The sequence below is a fragment of the Podarcis liolepis genome (genome assembly GCF_965112155.1).
Source record: "Podarcis liolepis genome assembly, chromosome: 13".
Classification (NCBI taxonomy): domain Eukaryota; kingdom Metazoa; phylum Chordata; class Lepidosauria; order Squamata; family Lacertidae; genus Podarcis; species Podarcis liolepis.
Genome location: NC_139573.1, coordinates 16,494,740 through 16,517,315, shown reverse-complemented (window position 1 = coordinate 16,517,315; position 22,576 = coordinate 16,494,740). Strand labels below are relative to the sequence as shown.

Below are 22,576 nucleotides of genomic sequence, written 5' to 3'. Positions count from 1 at the left end.
TTTTGCCTTTTTCTGCTGCTATCCATTCCCCTAGAAGGCCTTCAAAGTATGAATGGCACAGGCCTGAGTTTGACGCTGGAGACGGAATGATATAGTAACTAGGATGGCTAATTAAAGGTATATTTTGTACATTAATGGAATACTGATATTAACTTGGGGTCTTACATGAGTTTGTTGACAGTTTTGAAGGACTCTGTTGTCTTGATGAGAGATGTGAAGGAGAAGACCTGTGGTCTTGCAAACAATTTCCCAGAGAAGAAGTTACTCTGCAGTTTGCCATTAATCCTGGCGCTTACCCACTGCACACCTGAGGCTGCCTGGTTTCCTAACTGTGGTTAGATCAGGAGAAACCTGTGGGCTTGTCTTCTCCTTCCTGCTGTCTCCTCTCCTGGCGGGTTGGTCATGTTGCATGTCTTACTTACCTAAAAGTTAATGGAAGGAAATGAAGGTCAGCAGAAGGCCATACATCCCTCATAATATATACACCAGTTGAGAAATACTTTCCAATTATTGGCCTTTAAAATGAGGAACAGAAGTTTAAAATGAGGAACAGGAAGAAACTTTGAAAATAAGGGCACGCTTAGGGATCTGAAACTTCAAGCCCGCACGCCTTGCCAAGCCTAGTCCCTATCTATGCAGGCCAGGTTGGATTGCTGGACTTATCTGAGAGCACAGGAATACAGGAAGCTGCCTCAGGTCAGTTGGTCCACCTGGCTCAGTATTAATGACACTGACAGTGACTCTTCGGGGTCCGGGACAGGGGTCTTCCCAGCGCTACCTGGAGACCACAAGGGATTGAACCTTGGGTCTTTTTGCATAACAGCAAGCACACTGCCATTGAGTCATGGACCTTCCCCAATCAGCCTAGTCTGAAGTTTTACGCACTGAATGTGCTCCAACTGCCGGCGTTAGGAAGGGAAGGGCAATTGTCACACCATATACAGCTAAATGCAGGCATGCTGGAATATTCTGTTACTGATTTGCTACTAATGCAAATAATGGTGTATCACTCCACCTTTCAGCCTGTGGAGTTGTAACTGAGTTAACCAGATGATTCTGATGTCATTTTAACATATCACCCGGCTCAGCTGCCTTTAATTTGTTTTTTCCTCCAGCTTCATCCCACCAGAACGTCTCTCTCTCTCCAGTCCTGCAGAAACCACATGCTGCAAAAATCAGCATTTTTCTTTTTCTTTTTTTTAAAGAATTTTTTTATTTTCAATGCAGAATCATAACAAAAATTACAAACATTGAATCCAAAATAATGCTATACAAACAAAAATCCCCGGAACATATAAAAAAAAAACAGAAAAAGAAAAGGGGGGAAACAAAGGAGACAAAACTAAACTAAACAAAAACGAAAAAGCACACATCTACAGAAAAAAACCATATCATTACGTACATAAACACAAATTGACTTCCTTCCTTTGTTCTGAGACCTCAAAAAATTTACTCTTACTGTATTGTTGTGTCTAATTAGATTACTTCCACCTTGGTACTTTTTATTTTTTTTACACCATTTTTCTTTTTCTTTAACCCTGTAAAGCATCATTCATTACATACCAATATACTAACTCCAGAACAATGTTTTTTCATATACATAAATCTGGCAAGACTCACAGCTTACATAAGGGGACAATCGGACCAGAAATTATTAAAAGAATGGGGTTGTGCTAAAAATCAGCATTTTTAAGTGCACGGTTGTGCCAAGAGAAGGGATATTCCCAAAGAGCATCATAGGACACTCCAAGACGGCCGCTATTTTTGAATGGGGATTCCAACCACACGCAAGCAAATTCAATTTGCGCAATTAAAGCAGATTTGAAGCTGTTGTGCAACATTCTTGCTTTCCCAAAAGGAAAGTGACAGAAAAATGTGGTGGGAAATGTCAGACAGCACTTGCTTTGAAGCAACATCTAGCCTTCCTGCAAATGAATCAGAGCAAATGCTGCCATTGTTCCCTTCAAACAAATTGGGATAAATGCCCACACACACAAAAAATGATCATGTGGAAGTGACCATAGACAGCACCAATCACCCAGTGGTAGAGCTAGCTGCTCCGGCACCCAGAGTGGCGTGCACCTGGGGGGTGGGGCTAGCTGCCCACAGGGGTGGGGCTAGCATCCCAGGGGAGCGGGGTGAGTGTCCTGGGGTGCACCCCCCATACCGAGCATCTGGGGGGGCGGTGATGTCACCCCCCTCAGGGATGACATCCGGGGCGAACCGCACCCACCTTGCTCCACCTCTGCAATCACCCAATAAATGATGAGGGGGAGAAGTGCAGGCAGGATGGATTCAGGCTGAACCTCCTCATTCAGGCCAAAGTTCTGCTCTCCATTAGCACTGACTGGGGTTGCTGGAAACTGGCAGCAAAAGCAGACCCTCCCACTAGCCTTTGCAGCCTCTTCTTTGTGCCTTTTTCTGGGATTGGCTCAACTAGTGCTGAAGGGGCATGATGGCAAATCCTGCCCTTGAACCACCTCTCCAGGACTTGTGGGGTGGGGAGGGAGAGATGAACTCAAGAAGTTCAAGGGCAAACCCAACAGGTCAACCCATCAAGAAGGCCTATGACAACATGCGCAAACTGAATTCATGAATCCTGACATGAAGAAGCAGCATTTTGAAGTGCACGTTGCACACAGGTAAGAAAGCTGACAACCTGGGAGAGAAGAATGGGGGGGGGCTCCATCTGGCAGACCCACATGACATAAGGTGGTCTTTGACTAAGGGGAACCTCTGGGTGGGATGCAGCTGGGAGTACCACAAGGTGGAAGAGGTAACAGCATCTTGGTCATATTCCCTGCCTTTTTTTTTTTTTTTTTTTTTGCCTTTTTAACTTTCACACAATACAGCATCTGTACTGAGATGAAGACTGCAATACAGTGGTACCTCTGGTTACGTGCTTAATTCGTTCCAGAGGTCCGTTCTTAACCTGAAACTGTTCTTAACCTGAAGCACCACTTTAGCTAATGGGGCCTCCTGCTGCTGCCACACCGCCGGAGCACGATTTCTGTTCTTATCCTGAAGCAAAGTTCTTAACCCGAGGTACTATTTCTGGGTTAGCGGAGTCTGTAACCTGAAGCGTATGTAACCTGAAGCGTATGCAACCTGAGGTACCACTGTATATAGCTCCCAAGGGATTATATTCAGGTCTTAGAAACTAACATTTTGTTGCTTTCCTTCTGAATCTGTGGCTTTTGAGACTTCCGAGAATCATTTGAGGAAGTGAAAAATTAGGCAGGAGAAAAAACCTTTTGTAACAAATCTGGTTTTTCTGAGGCAGTGAGAGACATGAGAAAGAGGTATTGTGGTCTTACAGAAAGTGCATCAAAGAAGTTACTCTGCAGATTCTCTATTAATGAATACAGGCGTGCTTTCACTAATGGGGCCTCTTGCTGATGCTGCGCCGCCGGCACACAATTTCTGTTCTCATCCTGGGGGCAAAGTTCTTAACTCGAGGTAATTCTTCCAGGTTAGCGGAGTTTGTAACCTGAAGCATTTGTAACCTGAGGCATTTGTAACTCAAAGTACCATTGTACTGATAATTTACCTGGTGCAGAGAATAGGTTGCCCCAACTCCTAACCATCCTTCCTCCTCTCTCCTCCATGGAGGATGACTTCCCATCACATGTCTTGTTTAACTAAATGTTAATGGGAGGAAATGAGGATCAGCAACCTCCCAAAATAGCCAGGAAGTCAAATGCAAAGAGAGCACATAGGGCATCCTGACTACTTCAATACAGTTCTGGAATTAGGGAGAGGGGTGAGGAGCTCCTGGTTCTTTTTTGTGCACAACTCAGCTCTTATTGGTGGGACTTTGTTGTTGTTTAGTCGTTTAGTCGTGTCCAACTCTTCGTGACCCCATGGACCAGAGCACGCCAGGCACTTCTGTCTTCCACTGCCTCCCACAGTTTGGTCAAACTCAGGTTGGTAGCTTCAAGAACACTGTCCAACCATCTCGTCCTCTGCCGTCCCCTTCTCCTTGTGCCCTCCATCTTTCCCAACATCAGGGTCTTTTCCAGGGAGTCTTCTCTTCTCATGAGGTGGCCAAAGTATTGGAGCCTCAGCTTCAGGATCTGTCCTTCCAGTGAGCACTCAGGGCTGATTTCCTTAAGAATGGATAGGTTTGATCTTCTTGCAGTCCATGGGACTCTCAAGAGTCTCCTCCAGCACCATAATTCAAAGGCATCAATTCTTTGGTGGGACTTATGCATATCCTAAAAGGCAACACCAAATCACACACACCTGATTCACCCACAAGAGAGCAAAGCAGATTCATGCATTTATTGATAAAAGTATTTGTATACTGCCATGCCATTAATACCATGGGTAGGCAAACTAAGGCCCGGGGGCTGGATCCAGCCCAATCGCCTTCTAAATCTGGCCCGCAGACGGTCCGGGAATCAGTGTGTTGTTACATGAGTAAAATGTGTCCTTTTATTTAAAATGCATCTCTGGGTTATTTGTGGAGCATAAGAATTCGTTCATTCCCCCACAAAAAAAGTCCGGCCCCCCACAAGGTCTGAGGGACAGTGGACCGGCCCCCTGCTGAAAGTTTGCTGACCCCTGATTAGTACACAATATAGCAAAGTGGTTTACAGCAACAAAACTATGCAAAAAAAACAAAAAAAATAGTTAAAACCAGACATCACTTAACCATTATGGAAGGAACATTAATTTCCTGCATAGGCCAGGCAGAATAGAACAGTTTTCAGCAGGGCTTTAAAAGCTGGCACAGAAGGTGCCTGAATCTCTGGGCGGATGACACTAAAGGTTCTACAGTACAGTGGTACCTCGGGTTAAGTACTTAACTCGTTCCGGAGGTCCGTTCTTAACCTGAAACTGTTCTTAACCTGAAGCACCACTTTAGCTAATGGGGCCTCCTGCTGCCGCCGTGCCGCCGGAGCACGATTTCTGTTCTCATCCTGAAGCAAAGTTCTTAACCCGAATCACTATTTCTGGGTTAGCGGAGTCTGTAAACTGAAGCGTCTTTAACCTGAAGCGTCTGTAACCCGAAGTACCACTGTATGTCTTATTTTCAAATGAACCTCTATGAGGCTGAAAATTCATTTATCAGTTGCTCAACCACCTGCTGCGTCCTGTTCCTTCCTCCCGTTTTTCCCCGGCCTCCTCCCAGGTTTGGATCCCGGGGACAAGAAACCCCTTCCCTTCTACCACAATGTAGGAAAAACCTCTCTCAGAAAAGCTTGAGCAGACTTCAGAGTCCTTCCCCTCGGAGCCCTTCCGAAGCCGCGCAACTTGCGCGCCTGCCGAAGCGCACGGCTGGGCGGGGCGGAAAAGAGAGAGCAGCGGGAAGAAAAAGCCCTTCAGGCCATCTCGTCCCCGCCGTCGAGTCTGCTGGTGTCTGAAGCGGAAATGCTCCTCTGGTTCCCCAGGCGATTGGGGGCGGTAGGCGGAGAAGGCGAGAGTCTCAAGATCCCAGGGATGAGGAAGTCGCGTGCGAAGGAGAGAAACCGAAACGTCGCAGAAAGCCTCCAGCAGGCTTCGGCGTCCTGGCAGAGACTGCGCACCTGCTTAAGAGCGGGGGTCGGGCAGGAGCAGCCGCGGCAATCGCGGTCTCCGTCACCGCCGTCGAGTTCCCTGGTGTCTGAAGCGGGGCTCTGCCTCTCGGGACTTCGACGGGGCGAGCGACTGAAGCGGGCAGGGAAGGCGGCTGGGAGAGGCCAGAAACCCGCGCAGAGCTTCTCCGCCCTAGGGATGTGGAAGTAGCCCGTTAAGGAGAAGGAAGCCGCTCTTGCAGGGCCTTTGGGTGGGGGGGAAATGCTGTCGGTGAAATGTTTTCTGAGCTGCGCTGGGGACGGGTGCTTCTCTGAAGAGGATTCTTTCCGCTGCGGCAGAGCATCCCGGCTGCCAAGTCTCCGCTTGTTCCGTGGCGCCAGCCGTGGCCCCCTGAGTCTCACCCCGGCGCGCTCCGAGGAGGGCGAGCTGGAGAAGTTCCCGGTCGAGCTGCTCCGCCACAACCGCGAGAGCAGCGCCGTGGAGGTGGCGGCCGAGGCGCGGAGGACCATCGACGGCCGGCGCCAGGCGGAGAAGCGCCTCCTCCGCAGCAGGCAAGGTAAGGACCTCGGGAAGGGGAGCCGTTGCTTCGCCCAGATCTCCTATGGAAACGTTGGCCGGGAGAGGGGAGGTTTGCTTCCCGGGGTCCAGCTGTACAAGCGCGTGGCGACAAAATTGGAGGGACGCCTTGGGAATCCCCTGCCTCCCTTCCCATATCCCCGCTTTGCTCTCCTTCTCCCTCTCATTATTCCATTGCATCACCTCAACATGGACATTAAACGGCAGGGACGAAATTTCGAATATATTGTATCTCTTTTCTGTGCGTTATTCTGAAGAACACTTTCTTACTCAACCTTCTTTTGCAACAGTTATTTTTGAAAAATGGCAAGCCGGGCTAGGAAAGACTTGCCTCTATCTGCGGCCTTGGAGAATCACTTGACCTTGAAAGTTGGCCCTGGGAAATTAGGCAGGCAAGCGGTAGGATCCCGTATAGGGAAGCTTTTCATACCCTGTTGAGGTTCTCGTTCTTTTTCTGCTGATGTCAAAACAAGCAAACAAACGTTTCTACAACAGGTAATTTGCAACAAGTCACAATGTCTAGTGATGAGATGATCCACACGGGAAGGAAACACCTATGGAAAATTCCTGAAAAGGACCCAGAACACATTTTCGAAGAATGTGAGAAAGGTCACAAATTGCCGATTAGAACTCGGGAAAGGGGGATGAAAACTTGTCACCAATTTGTGGAATGCGTAGAAATGGACAATTGGAAACAGAGGCGGTCGTACAAAACGCAGCACAAGGTGAGTTTGGTTTCGGGTTCTTCCTAATCCTCAAGGACAATGAAATTTCTCCTTCGATCACAGCACAGCTATGTGGGATTATAAATAACTGTCCTTATTTTACAGAGTGGAATCAAATTTCAATCCAGATTCCTGCCCACTCAGTGCTGCGGTGAGAAAAAAACCCAGTTTGTAGAAGAAGAAAGCAGCAGTCAGACAGATGAGACTGCAGATTTTGGGGGAAGTGTCCCGTGTAGCAGGTGTCCCAGTAAGGTAAGGGACTGGACTCAATCTGATTTGCATTACCATCCACAGGAATGAGGAATACATGGATACTTTCAAGGTGAATCTACCAAACTTGAAATTCAAGTTTACTGTGGAAAGTAATCTGTTTGTGGGAATGTTAAGGAAGGTAGGAAAGGATATATAGTTTTGATATTATCCCTCCTCACGCTAGTGAGAAATCGGGGGGGGGGGGAATCCCTTTGCACCTTATTGGAAGCAAGTTGATGATTCGTTATAATCATTTAATTAAGCAATCCAGTATGCCTTGTCCAGTCTGGATTGTTGTTGGTAAGTTTCCACTTTATTTCCCACTTAAAATAATAACACAACATAGTCTTCTTTAAAAGTAAGAATAAAGTTTTGCTCACATTCAGTTCACAGCAGTAATCTGAAGGCAGGCTTTATCTTGTGGTTACAGTGGGCTTTTGGGCTCCATCCTATGTGAAGGTTGAGCCATGTGCTGGCTGAGAGCCAGGAGAGCAGGAGTCCAAGAGAGAGATGGTTGCGTGGCCAGCCCTTTTATCTGGTCAGCTAGGGTCATGCCCATCTACCTGGTCACACACAAGGGCAGGAAGCTCCAGAGCAGGTATGACAGGAAGTCCTCTCTGTCTGGGAGCCACATTCCTCTGTGTGTCCACTCTAGGCAACAGGAAAATGTTGTACTTGGCTGCTCTAGTAATAATACATCCCACACCTTTTAGAACCGTTGGTGTTGGTTTGTGTGTGTGTCAATAGATAGTGGTAAAGCAGTTTCCATACAGTTGGCAATGGAAGTAAATAGAATTGCAATTGACTTTCTGGACTATCACACTGTGATTCTAGTTTAGGGGGTAGAATCATCAGTCCTATTCACATTTTACAGACGGTCCACTGAATGTTATCAATTTGAAATCCACACTTTTTTCTGGTGCTTTAACATGTTTTAATCAATGTACATTCAGCTTGTAGTGGAATTTTTCAAATTCAGCCCACCTTCATGGAATGTCTCCTACACTAAACTGCCTGTTGAGGATTTTGGGGAAGAAGGACATTCTTATTTTCAGATGAGATTGGGTGTGGGTGTGTGGGTGTGCATTGGCATCAATATTAATCATTACTGCTTTGTTAAAGGCTCTTCCAGGAAAAATCAACCCGGAGGTTGTTCTGGATTTACAAGGGAATCATGCATCCTACAAGTGAGTAATTTATCTCATTTTCAGCCTACCTTCTGGGGAATGTTCTGTAGACTCGCCTCATGTGGGTCTCGCAATCATTATAAATGTTGGTGTTCTCTAAAGCACACCCAGGTTACATATGTAGCTGCACATTTATGTGGCAGATCAGTAGCAGTGACCAAGATCTACTGTATTTCAAGGAAGCTGTGGGTCAGCTACTATATCAGATGCAGGAAAACCAAGGATGAATAACCACAAATTTCAGGCAGTGTTAAACTTTTACTACATATGTTTTACCAAGCAAGCACATAGGACAAGAGTTATGATTTCTCTTAACAGCAAAGGAATGTGTTCCACCCCCTTCCCCATCTGACTTTTTCTTGCTTGCTTTCAGGGTATGCTTTACTGAGGCTGGCTCTTTCCGTTGCTGTTATACTGATCTCATATTTGAGGTGAGGGGAGCTGTGACCATCACATACCAATTTGACTCATGGCCTAAACACCTGAACAGGAGGGATGCATGGAAGTTGATGGTTGCCGGCCCTTTGCTCAACATCCAAGCAGATCCAGTCGAGTCTGTGTCAGCTATTCAACTCCCTCACTTCTTGTGTCTTGCAGGTACGGTAAGAGAAAGCTTCCATAACCATTGTAACAAGAATCCTAAATGGGATTGACTATCATGGGTTGGGAGGGAGAAGTAGGGAGACTTGGCTTCCTAACCTAAGCTCTTGTTTTTCCCCACTTGTAACATGCTTGTCCCTCTTAAACCATTTTGATTGTGAGAACAGTAGGGCAATAAATCAGCATCAAGCGTTGGGTTTGACTAACGTTTACTCAGAGTAAACCCACTGAAAGGAATGACTAAATGGGTCAATTCATTTCAATGGGTAAAGATTAGTCATTTGGGAGGTAGGACAGGATATACATCTAATAAATAATAAATGTTAGTTGAATAGTTCATGTGAACTTGAGTATACACCTCTTCAGTGTTTACACACTCTTCCAAGGACAAAATACCTCTGCTGTCTATAGCCCATGTTTTCTGGTTTCCACCTTGGTAAATCACTGCTCTTGATTTGCATTATGGGAAGACGTGCAGATGCTCCTTGAACTTTAGCTTCCATTCCTTACTACCAATTCAGATAATAAATGCTGCTGTGTGATTTGAATTGCAGCTATTTTATTCCAAGGACCACCAGATCCATTGTGGGTGCAGAAAGTGAATCTCAATCCAGACAAAACTATTCATTAGTGGAAGGAGAGTTCTAAGGGGTTGGCAGAGAAGTCTAGAGGACCATCTCTGGCCCCCAAGACTGAGGATACCCACTTTTGCTGCAGTACCTCAGCTAAGGAACTCCTTGTTGCAGTAGAGCCAGTTCATGTCTTACAGTATTGGAATCTGGGCAACAGAGAGCAGATGCTCATTTGAGACAATCTGTGCTAGACATAAAGCAGCATCTATTATCACAGGCTATCAAAAAAAGCAAGCCAGTTATGCAAAAAAAAAAAAAAAAAAAAAGGCTAGATAAATTGATGGTCAGCCATCACTTGAAACAGCATAACAGCATTCCAGTGTTGAGTATTTTGAACCTTCTGGAGTCTTCGGGAATGGGTGAACAAAAGGTCGTAAGAACTAGGTGCCTACCTTAGGGCAGTGGGTCTACAGGCTAACTACTATTAAACTGTGTTTCATTTGCATTCCTTCCTCTGATAGGTAAAAAGGGTTCCCAAGTCCTCATAGCACATTTTGTCGGTAGGATGATGAGTCTGCAGAAGCCAGCCAGAGTGGGACCACTTCATGCTGTGTTGGAAAACCCCAAGTTATCTCCCTGTGGAGCAGTTTTCAAAAAGTTTTGGTTTAAGCAAAAGATAAAGGTACACGCTGTGGCCCTGCTCTATGAAAAGCTGGAAAACTCTGCTCCAAAATTCCACCTGTACCTCCTCCCCAATGACTCTTCCTTTAAAAAGGTAACCAGGAATCTCCAGTTCTACTAGGTTCCAAAAATTTACAAGATGATTCGCTTGATCCTGTTGATCAGAGCAAGGATCTCGTCTGAAGGCATATGAAGCCATCATCTTGCTGAGGCCAAGCAGGTCAGGGTTTGGTCAGTGCCTGGGTGGGGGGTTAATTAGGAACTGCATGTGTGGTTCCTTAGATTCCATGGTGGAAAAAAGACAGGGAACCATTGGCCAAGATTCAGTATTGAGTGTCAAAGTGACCTAGTTTTCCTTATATGTTGTTAGTCTCGGAAGTGTTTACCCAGAGAATATCTGAACCTCTGCCAGTTCAGTTTGTTGGAAAGTCCTCCAGCAGTTTGTCATCTTCTTTGAATGTCTGAAAAGTGACTTTGTTTGCTCGTTCCAGGCTGTCCATGAGTATGAAGTGAAGTGCCATTCACGAAAAATGCAAAAAAATCCTGTGACCATGAAACCTCTTAAGATTGGCTCTCGCTTCTTTGTGCAGAAGTTAAATGATGTCACAATCTATCCGAAGGTACAGCGCGAAGAGGGTGAAAGGTTTTGCTGGGAGGGTACCTAGCCTGTGAGGTATGAGAATAGGAGAAACTCAGCTCAGAGCTCTTCAGCCTTTTGCTTACCCTCTTGAATGGAGGGCTGGGTGGAAAGCTGTGGGTTAAGCAACATTTGCACATAGAATCATAGAGTCAGAAGGAACTTTGGGGTCATCTTTTTCACCTGCCTCTACAGTCCACCTCCCTGCCCAGTGCAAGCTCTCCAAAGAAGGATGCAAATACCTCTTAAATCCCTTTGGAGATGACTGTGCAGCCTCTTCTTAAATAATGCCAGTGAAGTTGGGGCCACCACCTCCCAAGGCACTGTCCCAATGGTAACAACTGTTACCATTAGGAAGTTTTCCAAAAAGTTTTGCCAAAATCCACTTCCTTGCAATTTCCTCCCATTTTTTTAGTCCTGCTCAACAGAAAAGAAGTCCATCTTTCACTCATTCTCACAGGAACTGAAGTTAAACTACCTGAATGCAGACATGAAACAGCAGTACATTGAACTGTGTGCTCAGCACATGCAGGATGAACTGGAGCTCAACCTGATAAATAAGAAGGATGAACTTGTGTGGAGGGCCTGTGTGAGACACGGTGAGCTTTGAGAGAGGACCAAAGGTTGGACCATCCATTGGGAAGTAGGCTAACGGAGGACATTCCAGCCACATTCCCCCTCTGATTTCCCTTTTTCTGTTATCTTTCAGATGAGTTGACTTCTTCTGTTCTGCCCCCAGCACAAGGTAAGTTTTATTTATTTATTTATTTAAATTGTTTATTCACTTCCCCTGTGTTTGTGCTTGTATCCCATCCTTCTTCCCAATAGGTACAAAGAGTAAGCATTTAATAAAGTATTAGATACTAAGGCAATGCAACACCCCCCGCCCAACTGAAATACGATTCAGGATCAACTCCAGATCTGGTTCAGTTCACATTCATATGGATCTGGCCCAACCCAATCTGGAGTTCTGATCTGAATTGCAATCCAGAAAAAAACAAATCTTCAAAAATCTCATTTGCTACATTTGGAAACCAAAAGAGCTATAGCCTTTTGTTTGTTATTTCACATAGGTGGTGAAACTTGGGAGACATGAGGTGATGAACATTGCCAAATTTCAGACAGGGTAACTCTGGGTTAGCCACCTTTAAACATTTGAACAAGGAAGGACTCCATGATTTGACCAAAGCTTGAGATGAAGGATTGATAAGGACATCCCAATCATAGTTTGTCTAACTTCCCTCTTTTCTGTCCCCTTTCAGAAGACTTGACGCCTTCTGTTTTCCACTCAGTACAAGGTCAGTAGGAATCTATAATATGGTCTCATGTAACCAGAGGTCAGTCTCTTGCAGCATCTTCTAAACCTCCCCCACCCCTTTAAATGTGAATTGTTCTTCTTTTGTCTGACAGATGCTCCTCCATCCAGCTCCTCTGACTGCCATTTCATTGAACAGTATCGGGAACAGCTGATCCAGCGGACCACCAATGTTGCAGCAGTCCTGGATATGCTATACGGCCAAATCCTGGATGAAGAACAGTACCAAAAAATCTCTTCAAGGGAAACTAACCAAGAAAAAATGAGGGAACTTTACACGCTGGTGCCTGGCTGGAACCACTATTGCAAGGATCAGCTCTACAAGGCATTGAAGGCCAAAAACAGGTTCCTTATTGCTGACCTTGAATGGAGCTGAGGCTGCAGAAATGGAGAGATCTATCCCAGGTGATCCAGTTGCATGCACTGAATGATCTCATGCCTTCCCTTTGTACTGAATTAAGGAAATCAGCCCTGAGTGCTCACTGGAAAGACAGTTCCTGAAGCTGAGGCTCCAATACCTTGGCCACCTCATGAGAAGAGAAGACTCCCTGGAAAAGACCCTGATGTTGGGAAAGATTGAGGGCACAAGGAGAAGGGGACGACAGAAGACGAGATGGTTGGACAATGTTCTTGAAATTACCAACATGAATTTGACGAAACTGCAGGAGGCAGTGGAAGACAGGAGTGCCTGGCGTGCTCTGGTCCATGGAGTCACAAAGAGTGGGTCCCGACTAAACGACTAAACAGCAACAACTACTGAATCCATTAAGTTGTTCAAAGCAGAATTTCCTACTGCCTGAGCCTCCATCCTCTTCCTATCTTACTCTTGGTCCACACACACCCGCAGCTAGGGCTCTGCTTTGAATCTGTTCTTCTGTGCAAAGACCGTGGGAAGGACAATTTGAATACTGCCTCCAGAGCCTACCCGCTCTATGAAGAATTCAGCGATATCCTTCCCACCCGACCCTTCCCTCAAGGCCCTCAACCGGGCTGTCCTAAACGCCATCGGGCGCCTTCGGCGGGCTCTGGAGTCCCAGTTCCCCGGGCAGCACTTCGGCAGAGGCCGGGAAGAAGAGCCCCGAGGAGCCCTTCCGCGCGCCGAAGGCAGAGGCGGGAGAGGAGAAGGAAATTCTCGAGAGGAAGGAGCCCCAGTCGCAGCAAGGCTGGCGCGCCCGACGCAAGGAGCCTCCACCAAGCCCCGCCTCCTCCCTTCCGGAGGACAGAAAGCGAAAGCGGAAGCTGTTAGAGCAGAGGAGCTTCCTCAGACGGGAGGAAAGCGAAAGCAAGATGAGAATTGGAGCCCGGAGCTCCGCACCCGCCCCCTTCCGCCCGCGCGGCCAATCGGAGCCGACGCGAACGGCCAGGGAAGCCTTGGAATCAGAGCGTGTTCCTTTCGCGCCACCTGCTGGGCTCCGCCGCGCTGTCGGGGAAGGACGAGACCCGAGGGCCTCCTTCTCCCCTGCTGCTTGGAGCATCTGGGGAAGTTCAAAGGCGGATTCCATGCGCTCGTTTGGGTTCCCAGAATGGGCGCAGCCAAGGGGGGCAGGTGTCCCCCCAGTCAACCCAGCCAGATGGGCGGGGTATAAATAATAAATAAATGTGTTTGTGTATATGTGCATAAAGCTTTCATCTGTTGAATGTCTGCCTGTCGTGCGTCAAAAGCCTCTAACGTGGGAGAAAAAGAGATTAAGCGGCGGGCCCGAGGTTCGCTCTGTCAGTCTATCAGAAAACTCGAGCGGAATATATGAAAGTCTCGCGCCTCAGGTTTATAGAAAAGGGACGAGGGGTTGCCTGCGTGTGTGATTTCTGTGATGTTTACGAGAACAGACCGGCGCCTGGCTGTTCGCATGGCTTTCCTCTTTATTTCTTACAAACCTGCTCCGTCCCCCCAAGTCCCCCCACCCCTATCTCTCCAGAATTTCGCTCCTGCAAGAGCCGTGTGCTGCAAACCCGCCAAGTATCCCTATTTTCAAAGGACAGTCCCGGATTTACAGGTTACTGATTTGATCCTGGAATGTCCCGCTTTTCTATTTTCATCGGAGAAATATTGGCGGGTATGGAGTTTTGCTACACCCAAGCCAAGGAGATATAAGTAACTAGGGAACCTTTAGAAGAAACCTAAAGGCAGCCCTCCATAGGGAAGTCTTTCTTAAAGTTTAATGTTTTATTATGTTTTTATATACGTTGGAAGCCACTCAGAGTGGCTGGGGCAACCTGGTCTGATGGCCGGGGTATAAATAATAACGTTGTTGTTATTGTTGTTGTTCCCCTATTTTCATCAGAGAAATGTTGGAGGGTTTGCCTGCACAACTTGGCACCAGGAAGAAACAGGAGCAGCAAGGTCAGGTGGTATCTGGTGCGGAAAATTTCTTGCACCCCCCCATTGATTTATTTATTTATTATTATTATTTTTGCCTGCAAAAATGGTTTGACTTTATTTCATATTTTCTTACAAAGGAATGTGGATTCTGGGGCTCTGATAACAAGCAGGCGACTGTGGACAGATACTGTGGACTTAAATCTACAGGATGGATTGTGTTTTGGCTTGTGTTATTTTATTTATAGCAGGCACGTCCAACTCTCAAGAGACAGTGGCAACTGGCAGTGACAAAAGTTGCTGAACTCTTTTTTTCGGGGGGGGGGAGATCGCGGGGCCTCCGAGGAGGCTACCTGCTGCCCTACAGCTACACCTGCCTTGCTCCGCCCCTGCCAGAGCGCCTTTTGTAAGCAAATGTTTATAATGGGAGAAACCGTCTCTGCCCAGCGTGCTAAGAAAACAGACAGAGAAAAGCGCGAGAGCCTCGGGGGAGCGTTTCCGCCACCTTTTGGAGCTTTCACTCAGGCCACGCCTCTCTCCTCCCGCTGCACCAATCCGAGTCCTACATCCCCATCTCCCACCCCACCCCAGGCACCATGCTTGCTTTCAATTTTGCAGCTTCCGCGAAGCAAGTTTCGTTTCTTGCTGGCACTGAAGGAGCGCCATGGCGAGGAGCGCGGAGGACCGCCTGCTGGACTGCCTGGAGAACTTGAACGAGGACGAGCTGAGGAGGTTCAAGGCCAAGCTGAACAGGTTCCCCATCTCCAAGGGCTACGCCAACATCCCACGAGGGCGGCTGCAGAAGGCGGATGCGCTGGACCTCAAAGATCTGCTCATCAGCTTCTACGCCGAGGAGTACGCCGTGAAGCTGACCGCCAAGGTGCTGAAAGCCATCAACTGCAAGGACCGCGCCGAGGAGCTCCTGCCCGCCACTGGGAAAAGTAAGGAGCGGCTGGGGAGGGAGCGCAGCGGCCAGGCTGATCTTGCGCCCCTGGCAGAAGCGTTCAGATTGCGCCCCCTAGCCACGGAGAAATTAGCGCTCTCCTCCAACCCTCCCCCTTCCACCCATTCAATTCCTCACGCATTTCACCTTGCAAGGAATTCTTTCACAGACAATCCATTATTTAATTTATTATTTCTTAGTAAAATGTTTCCGGGGGCTGCGAAGGACCCTCCAGCGCAGCCAGCAGGTAGAGCCCCTTCTTGCCTGGGGTCCACCCCTTTTCGACTTCCCTGAGCCCAGGAGAGCCCCCCTCCGCGCCCCAACCCCCCGGGTGTTTCCTTTCCTGATTTAGCAGAGGAAGATTTTCCTGCGCTTTTGAAAGGGAGTTGCCGGCAGCTTCCCGGCCCCGCTTGATTCCTCTGAGTGGCCAATGCCCCCCCCCCGTTCGGGGCAGCCGTCGGCGGATCTTCCTCCACTCCCCTGAGGGCCCTGTGTCAGTCGGTTCCGCGGGACAGCTGCTCCAGCTCCCTTCTTGTCCTTCATCCTCCAGGGCTCAGGATGCCTTGCAAGGGCCAGGGGAAGAAGGTGCCGCCGGCGCAGGCAGCCGGGACAGGACGCGCACCCCAGAGAGGACGCACAGCCCAGAGAGGAGGCGCAGCCCACCGAGGATCGGGCGCAGCCCAGAAAGGAGGCGCAGCCCCCCGAAGATCGGGCGCAGCCCAGAGAGGAGGCGCAGCCCCCCGAGGATCGGGCGCAGCCCAGAGAGGAAGCACAGCTCCCCGAGGATCGGGGGCAGCCCAGAGAGGACGCGCAGCCCCCCAAGGATCGGGCGCAGCCCAGAGTGGAGGCGCAGCCCCCGTAGGATCGCTAGCAGCCCAGAGTGGAGGCGTAGCCCTGGTAGGACCGCTCACAGCCCAGAGTGCTTTCTGGCGACCCATTTAGCTTTGGCCCTGGCAGCGGTGGATACTAAGGATCGCGAGGGGGGGGTCTGGAGGGGAGCGAAACTTTTGCCTCGTCCCGAGTTCGGCGAGTTGCCGCCAAATGAGATACTCCGGTGGTTTAAAGCGGCAGTAGAGTAAAGGTGGTTGAGGTTCATTAGCGCTTTTGCTACATTTTGGGGAAGGGGGACGACTTACTTAGCAAAACTGGGGAGTGGGCTCTTCCACTGAAAGCCTCGTCTTGCCGCATAACTGCCCTTTTCGCTTCTCTCTCGATCTCATTTTGTAACTGAACCAGGAAAACCACAACACAATGGCAGGAAATTGCCTACGTCACACAGTTTCCTATGTAATTTTCTTAACCTGTCACCAAGCAATTACTGGCTAAACTGGCCTACTGCGCAATTGTTGTCGTCATTGTTTTTTTATTATTGCAATAACAACATAAGGGCTCAGGGTCCCTTCCAACTCTACAGTTCTAGGATTCTAGGATTTTTTTATTTTTTTTTAAATTCATCTTTATTGGTTTGTCATAAATTCTCAAAAATCTTTCTCATACATGTCAACATCCACAATAAGCAAATAAAATCTCAAAACATTCAACATTCAAAATGTGTACTTAAATAAAAAAAGGGAGGGGATCCTCTACATGCGGCTGTAGGGGCTACGGAGGGATCCCACCACCGTCCGAATTATGTATAGCGCATGTGCGGCGGCGCTATATACAGTGCATGCTGCACATGCGCGCTGTGTAGCAATGCCCCACCCAAGGTGTCATGACGCCATCGTTCACCCCTGACTTTAGCACCTCCTGCTGGGTGCACCGTTGGGCAAGGACAAGACCCAAGAGCCGCCTTCTCCCCTGCTGCTCAGCGCCCTGGGGGGCTTGCAGAAGTCGGATCTGGGGAAGTTCAAAGGTGGATTCCACGTGCTCCCGCTGCGGGGGGGGGTGGGCGGGTTTGTCTGGATTCCCAGCATGGGCGCAGCCAAGAGGGGCCAGGGGAGCAGTGTAGGATGTGAAACACAAGAGCAGTCAAGTACAACATTCCTAGAGTGAACATGTTTACACATGGGGAGGAATGTTTGTCCAGCCAGCAGGTAAACTTCCTGTATCCTTCTGGGCTGGGACAGACTTCCTCTGCATGTGACTAGAGGTGGGTGTGGCCTCACCTGTGCAGGTAATGACAAAAGCCCAGGGCAGGGCAGCCATCTCTCTCTCTTTCACCGCATCGAAGAAACAACATCTACTAAGCCAAAGATGCCCTCTTGGCTTCCAACCAAGAGAGGACAAAGGGACTGTCTTCTTATGAGATAGATTCCAAGTGTATGTTACTTCATTAAGCTAAGTCTGCCTTCTGGGATCCGATTGTGAACAGAATGTGAGTAAACTCTTTTTATACTTTTGTAGAAGACTGTGTCGTGTCTTATCTTTTATGAGGGAATAAAGGGGGAAATGCCAGAACAGTTATTATAGAGGCTTTAGCGAGCCTGAGCAAACACATCCCGCTGCAAAGTTTAAAAATAAGGGGAATGTTACTCTGCTGAATTGTGGAACTTGTTAACACAAGTTGGATAAGGATATAATCAGACAATATATCCTCTCCTGCATCCCTGAACATTCCCACAAGCAGGTGCCCCCCCAATCAATACAAATCAATACAAATCTGAAGTTCTCTCCCCCCCCCCCCGTGGGAATGTTCTGGGATGCAGGAGAGGATATATTGTCTGATTATAGCCTTTCAAACTTGTGTTAACAAGTTCCACAATTTTAGCAGAGTAACATTCCCCATTTTAAACTCACAGCAGATGTGTTTGTTCAGGCTCGCTAAAGCCTCTATAATAACTGTTCTGGTATTTTCCCCTTATTCCCTCATAAAAGATAAGACACAACACAGTCTTCTATAAAAGTGTAAAAAGAGTTTACTCACATTCTGATCCCAGAAGGCAGACTTAGCTTAGAAAAGTAACATACAGCCGGAAACTATCTCTCTCCTTATGAGATAGTCCTCCGTCCTCTCTTGGCTGGAGGCACAAGCACAAGACACACACTTTTCTAATAAACAAAAAGCCTGTCTCTTTGTATGCGATTTCTGTATGTAAAGTATAAAACTGATCAATGAACTCTGTATTTGCATGCTACCGGCAACCGACCAATCAGAAGCTCAGGATTTTGCCAGCTAGCCAATTGCAGTTACTGAACAGCGCCCCCTATCGGGCAGAATTCAGAGCCCGCAGAGCAGCTCTTGATACATTGTATCTAAGACTGTGCCAAAATGTTTCCTTTTAACCAAACAGCTCAGAAAAAGATACCTAGTTTAGAAATTAATATAAAATCAGTACTTTGACCGATTCTTTCAATTCCAACGTCATTTTAACCCTCAAGGAAAGGACTCTTTTTGCCTTTATCTCCCACCATGACCGCAGAAGCAGGAACTCATGAAAGCACCAGGAGTTGGGCGTCCCGTCATCAGGGCCCGCGTCTCCCAAGCCTTCCTGGGGCCCTCAGGGGAAAGGGGAGGCCGCCGGCAAAACAGCATGGCTCCCCCACCCCCAGAGAGCAGCCCGGGAGTACGGGGCAATGGCGCAAAGACTCACTCGGTCTGAAACTTCTCTGGACACGGTCCACCCCAAGGCAACCACTTTCAAATCTCAACCATTTCATGGTGGCAGAAGCGGTGGCTGGCAATATAGGTTTCCTTGTGAATAAGCCTTCGGTTGAACCCGGTTGTTGTTGTTTCCTCCCCCCTCCCCCCTTGAAGGCTCTCCTCCTGCCGCCTCCTCCTCCTGCACCTGCACCTACCCCTGAACCCACCTACACTTTAGCTACAATTCCCAGATATCAATCCCTCTTGCAAGGGTGAGCTGCACTGGGGGGGGGCGCAATCTGCTGCACACTGTGGTGTTCGCTGCGGGGACAGCTGCGAAGGGAGCCCAATCCGCCTCATGCTGCGGTGTTGGCGGCAGGGTGGGTGATCCCCACGCACTGCATTGGTGACAGCTGGGCAATCCCCCGTGCCCTGTATCATCATCAGGGTGGGCGGGCGATCCGCCATGCATTGCAGCAGTGGGCCGAGCCCCCTGCAGTGTGCCTTTTTGTCACCCCTCTCAGGGATGGCACCCGGGGCTGCCTGCACCCCCACCCCTTCATACGCCCCTGCCCTGAGGGCAAGGAAATGTAAAGACTGTTATTGTTCTTTTGGTGGTGGGTACTTAGGAGTTGTTGGGAAAGGTGTCTGGAAAAGTCAGCAAATGTTGAACTTGTGGGTCATGTGGCCAGCATGACTAAGCCGCTTTTGGCGAACCAGAGCAGCGCACGGAAACGCCGTTTACCTTCCTGACAGAGCGGTACCTATTTATTTACTTACACTTTGACGTGCTTTCGAGCCACTAGGTTGGCAGGAGCAGGGACCAAGCAGCGGGAGCTCACCCCGTTGTGGGGATTCAAACTGCCAGCCTTCTGATCGGCAAGCCCTAGGCTCTGTGGTTTAACCCACAGTAGTAATGATGTATAAGTGATGCTGGGTGAAATGTATTCTGGGGATTTGGGAAAAGTTTTAAAAGTCAATGTTGCCCCATGCTCGGGGTTCTTACTCTCGTGGGGACCTGTTGTGCAACAATAAATATCTTGGTCTACTAACAGCTGTTTTGCTCTGGTTTTTGGCTGGAACTTCCTTACTTTCTGACCACACATACCCACGGCCTCAGTCCCGATGAGCTGGGCAGTTGAATAGCCTCTCAACCCAGAATTTTCCTTATCAGAAGGAAATCAGTGTGATTATTGGATAGATTTCTACCCAAAACTTTGCCTTCTCTCTCTTTTTTTATGGGGATAAAGCTGGCTTTACCTTAAAGCGCCTAATTGTTTTCCTCCCCTTGGTTGCTAGTTTGCTTATCATTGATAGTTGGAAAGAGGCCATGACTATAACATTGGAAAGTCCACCCAAGGGCAGGGCAGGGGAGCTAACTTGAATAAAATATTGGCAGGGGCAGGGAAAAGGTAAGCCCCGCCCTGCATAATTGATCACATGATGTGGTGCATGTCAGAATCTGTGTTCGACCGAGCTGATAAAGCTCATCTTCCTCCGGCCGAGTCCTTCGGAATCGCCCTCTGACATGATTAACGACCTGAGCCTTTGATGAGGCTCAGGCACATTCCCATTCAGCAGAGAATCAAAGCAGCACATGGAAGTGATGAAATTTATGGCTACATCGCTATGCTTTATTTCTTACTACGCAGACAGAAAACACATTCTCTCTCTGTGAGAGCAGAGAGCAACTGAAACAAAACAAAGGAACAGGAAACCAGTAACGTCACATCCGTCTCCCGTGAGACTTCCAACACCCTGGACTGTCTCTGGAATGTAAATAGAGTCTTGTGACTCTAAGCAGCTGCACAGTGGGACAAACAGAAACTAACAGCGCATGCACACCATTTGAATGACACAGCCCATCAACTGTGGGCGGTGGGGTGGGGTAAGGCTCATATATTTTATTGGGGGCTGCCGAAGGGACCTGGGCACCCAGAACTTCGCTTCTATAAGGCAGGGTGAAGTGTCTGCCTTAGGCAGCATGATCCACAGATACAGCAGATCCTGATGTAGATCTTTATTCTTGGTTCTTGATGTCAAAATTCACTCTTCCCTGATCAGGAGGGGTGGCATTTTGTAGTTCACCTCAGGCAGTGCCATAGCTGGGGGAGACTGGCTAGCTAGCCAGGTCTTTTGCCCCAGAGGAAACCTCCAAAGGGACACCATTGAAGCTCCCAACCTGTGTGTGTGTGTATGCAAATGCACATGGGAGTGTGCCAAACTGGGTCTTTGATCTGAGTGAAAGAAAGCCTAGTTTCTTCAACCTCAGGTGCCAAAATGTCTTGAGAAAGATGATACAGAAAGACTCTGTATATTGCAGGGTCTGAAAAGCTCACCATCGCTTGAGAGTACTCAATGTGAGGGCTAATTTGATGGACTTTGCTGCCACCTCGTGGACTTTTGATATGCATATAAGAAACAACACTTTGGATTTCCTGGATCCCATCTGCACTGTATGTTTACAATGGCATCTTACCACTTTAAACTGTCATTGGTCCCCACAAAGAATCATGGGAAGTGTCATTTGTTATGAGTGCTGAAAGTTGTTAGGAGACCTCACAGAACTATAATTCCCAAAGTTACCTGGGAAGTGGGATTTATTGGGTTTTTTTATAAAAAAAAATTATTAGTTTACATCCAAAAAAAAGAAAAAAAACAAGCAAATAACATATTAGTTTCACATCAAAATATTACAACATAATCACTTTCAAGACTTCCTCCAGCTTATCCGTAAATCATCCGTAGTTATAATTAAAGTTAGGCATTTCTTGATTTTATATTGAACTTATTTATATCTTTCTTTCTGTTCCCTTTAGACAATATTTCTTAGCCTTTCACAGTGCTTCTTTAAATCCCATTAGCGTTACCTGTCCCTCACTTATATATTCCAGATATTCCACAAATTTCCCCCAGTCCTCGATGAACTTTTGGTCTCTTAAGTATCTAATCTTTCCTGTCAATTTATCCAGCTCCGCATAATCTAACAACTTCATTCTCCACTCATCCACAGTCGGTATTTCCTGCTGTTTCCATTTCTGGGCTAGTAACACTCTTGCCGCTGTTACTGCATATTGAAAAAAATTGCAATCTTTTCTTTTTATCTCGTTCCCTAATATCCCTAACAGAAAGACTTCTGGTTTCTTTGTAAACGTATATTTTGAATCTTCTTTAATTCATTATATATTTTTTCCCAGAAGTCTTTCACTTTCTTGCATTCCCACCACATATGGTAGAAGGAACCCTCTTTATCTTTGCACTTCCAGCACTTGTTACATATCTTATACATTTTTGCTAGTTTTACAGGTGTCATATACCACCTATAAAACATCTTCATGACATTTTCCTTTAACGTCATACATGCAGTAAATTTAAGACCCTCCTTCCATAGTTTTTCCCAATCCTCAAATTGTATGTTGTGGCCCACATCTCTAGCCCAGTGAATCATTACTGACTTGACTTCTTCATCCTTTAAATTCCATTCTAGCAACAACTTGTACATTTTGGATAGTGTTTTCCCATCATTATCTATGATTTCCATCTGAAATTTAGAGTCTTTGTCCGCATATCCATGTTCCTTACTGTCTTTCCTAAACATTTCATTTATTTGAAAATAATGTAACCAATCATATACATAGTCTTTAACCTGCTCATATGGTTTCATTTTCCATTTTCCTCCTTCTTTAACTAACAGTTGACTATATGTTATCCATTTACTTCTCATATTA

General features: G+C 47.4%; 1 protein-coding gene across 4 annotated transcripts in view; it reads left to right on the top strand.

Moving 5' to 3' along the window:
• The first annotated feature begins 5,569 nt into the window (after positions 1-5,569).
• Positions 5,570-22,576, top strand: part of LOC310691149 (caspase recruitment domain-containing protein 8-like) — a 47,397-nt gene continuing 30,390 nt past the window's right edge. Inside the window, exons 1-13 of one of the 4 annotated variants that reach the window (XM_083470772.1) lie at positions 5,570-6,076; positions 6,592-6,821; positions 6,927-7,073; positions 8,196-8,260; positions 8,634-8,857; positions 9,954-10,207; positions 10,605-10,733; positions 11,211-11,349; positions 11,460-11,495; positions 12,013-12,048; positions 12,161-14,059; positions 15,001-15,323; positions 15,876-16,875. In XM_083470772.1, the coding sequence (XP_083326898.1) occupies positions 5,782-6,076; positions 6,592-6,821; positions 6,927-7,073; positions 8,196-8,260; positions 8,634-8,857; positions 9,954-10,207; positions 10,605-10,733; positions 11,211-11,349; positions 11,460-11,495; positions 12,013-12,048; positions 12,161-12,441 (1,836 nt within the window). In that variant the 5' untranslated portion in view covers positions 5,570-5,781 and the 3' untranslated portion in view covers positions 12,442-14,059; positions 15,001-15,323; positions 15,876-16,875. Of the gene's footprint in view, positions 6,077-6,591; positions 6,822-6,926; positions 7,074-8,195; positions 8,261-8,633; positions 8,858-9,953; positions 10,208-10,604; positions 10,734-11,165; positions 11,350-11,459; positions 11,496-12,012; positions 12,049-12,160; positions 14,060-15,000; positions 15,324-15,875; positions 16,876-22,576 lie in introns of those variants that run through there. The other 3 variants (XM_083470769.1, XM_083470770.1, XM_083470771.1) reach the window with 3 other exon arrangements.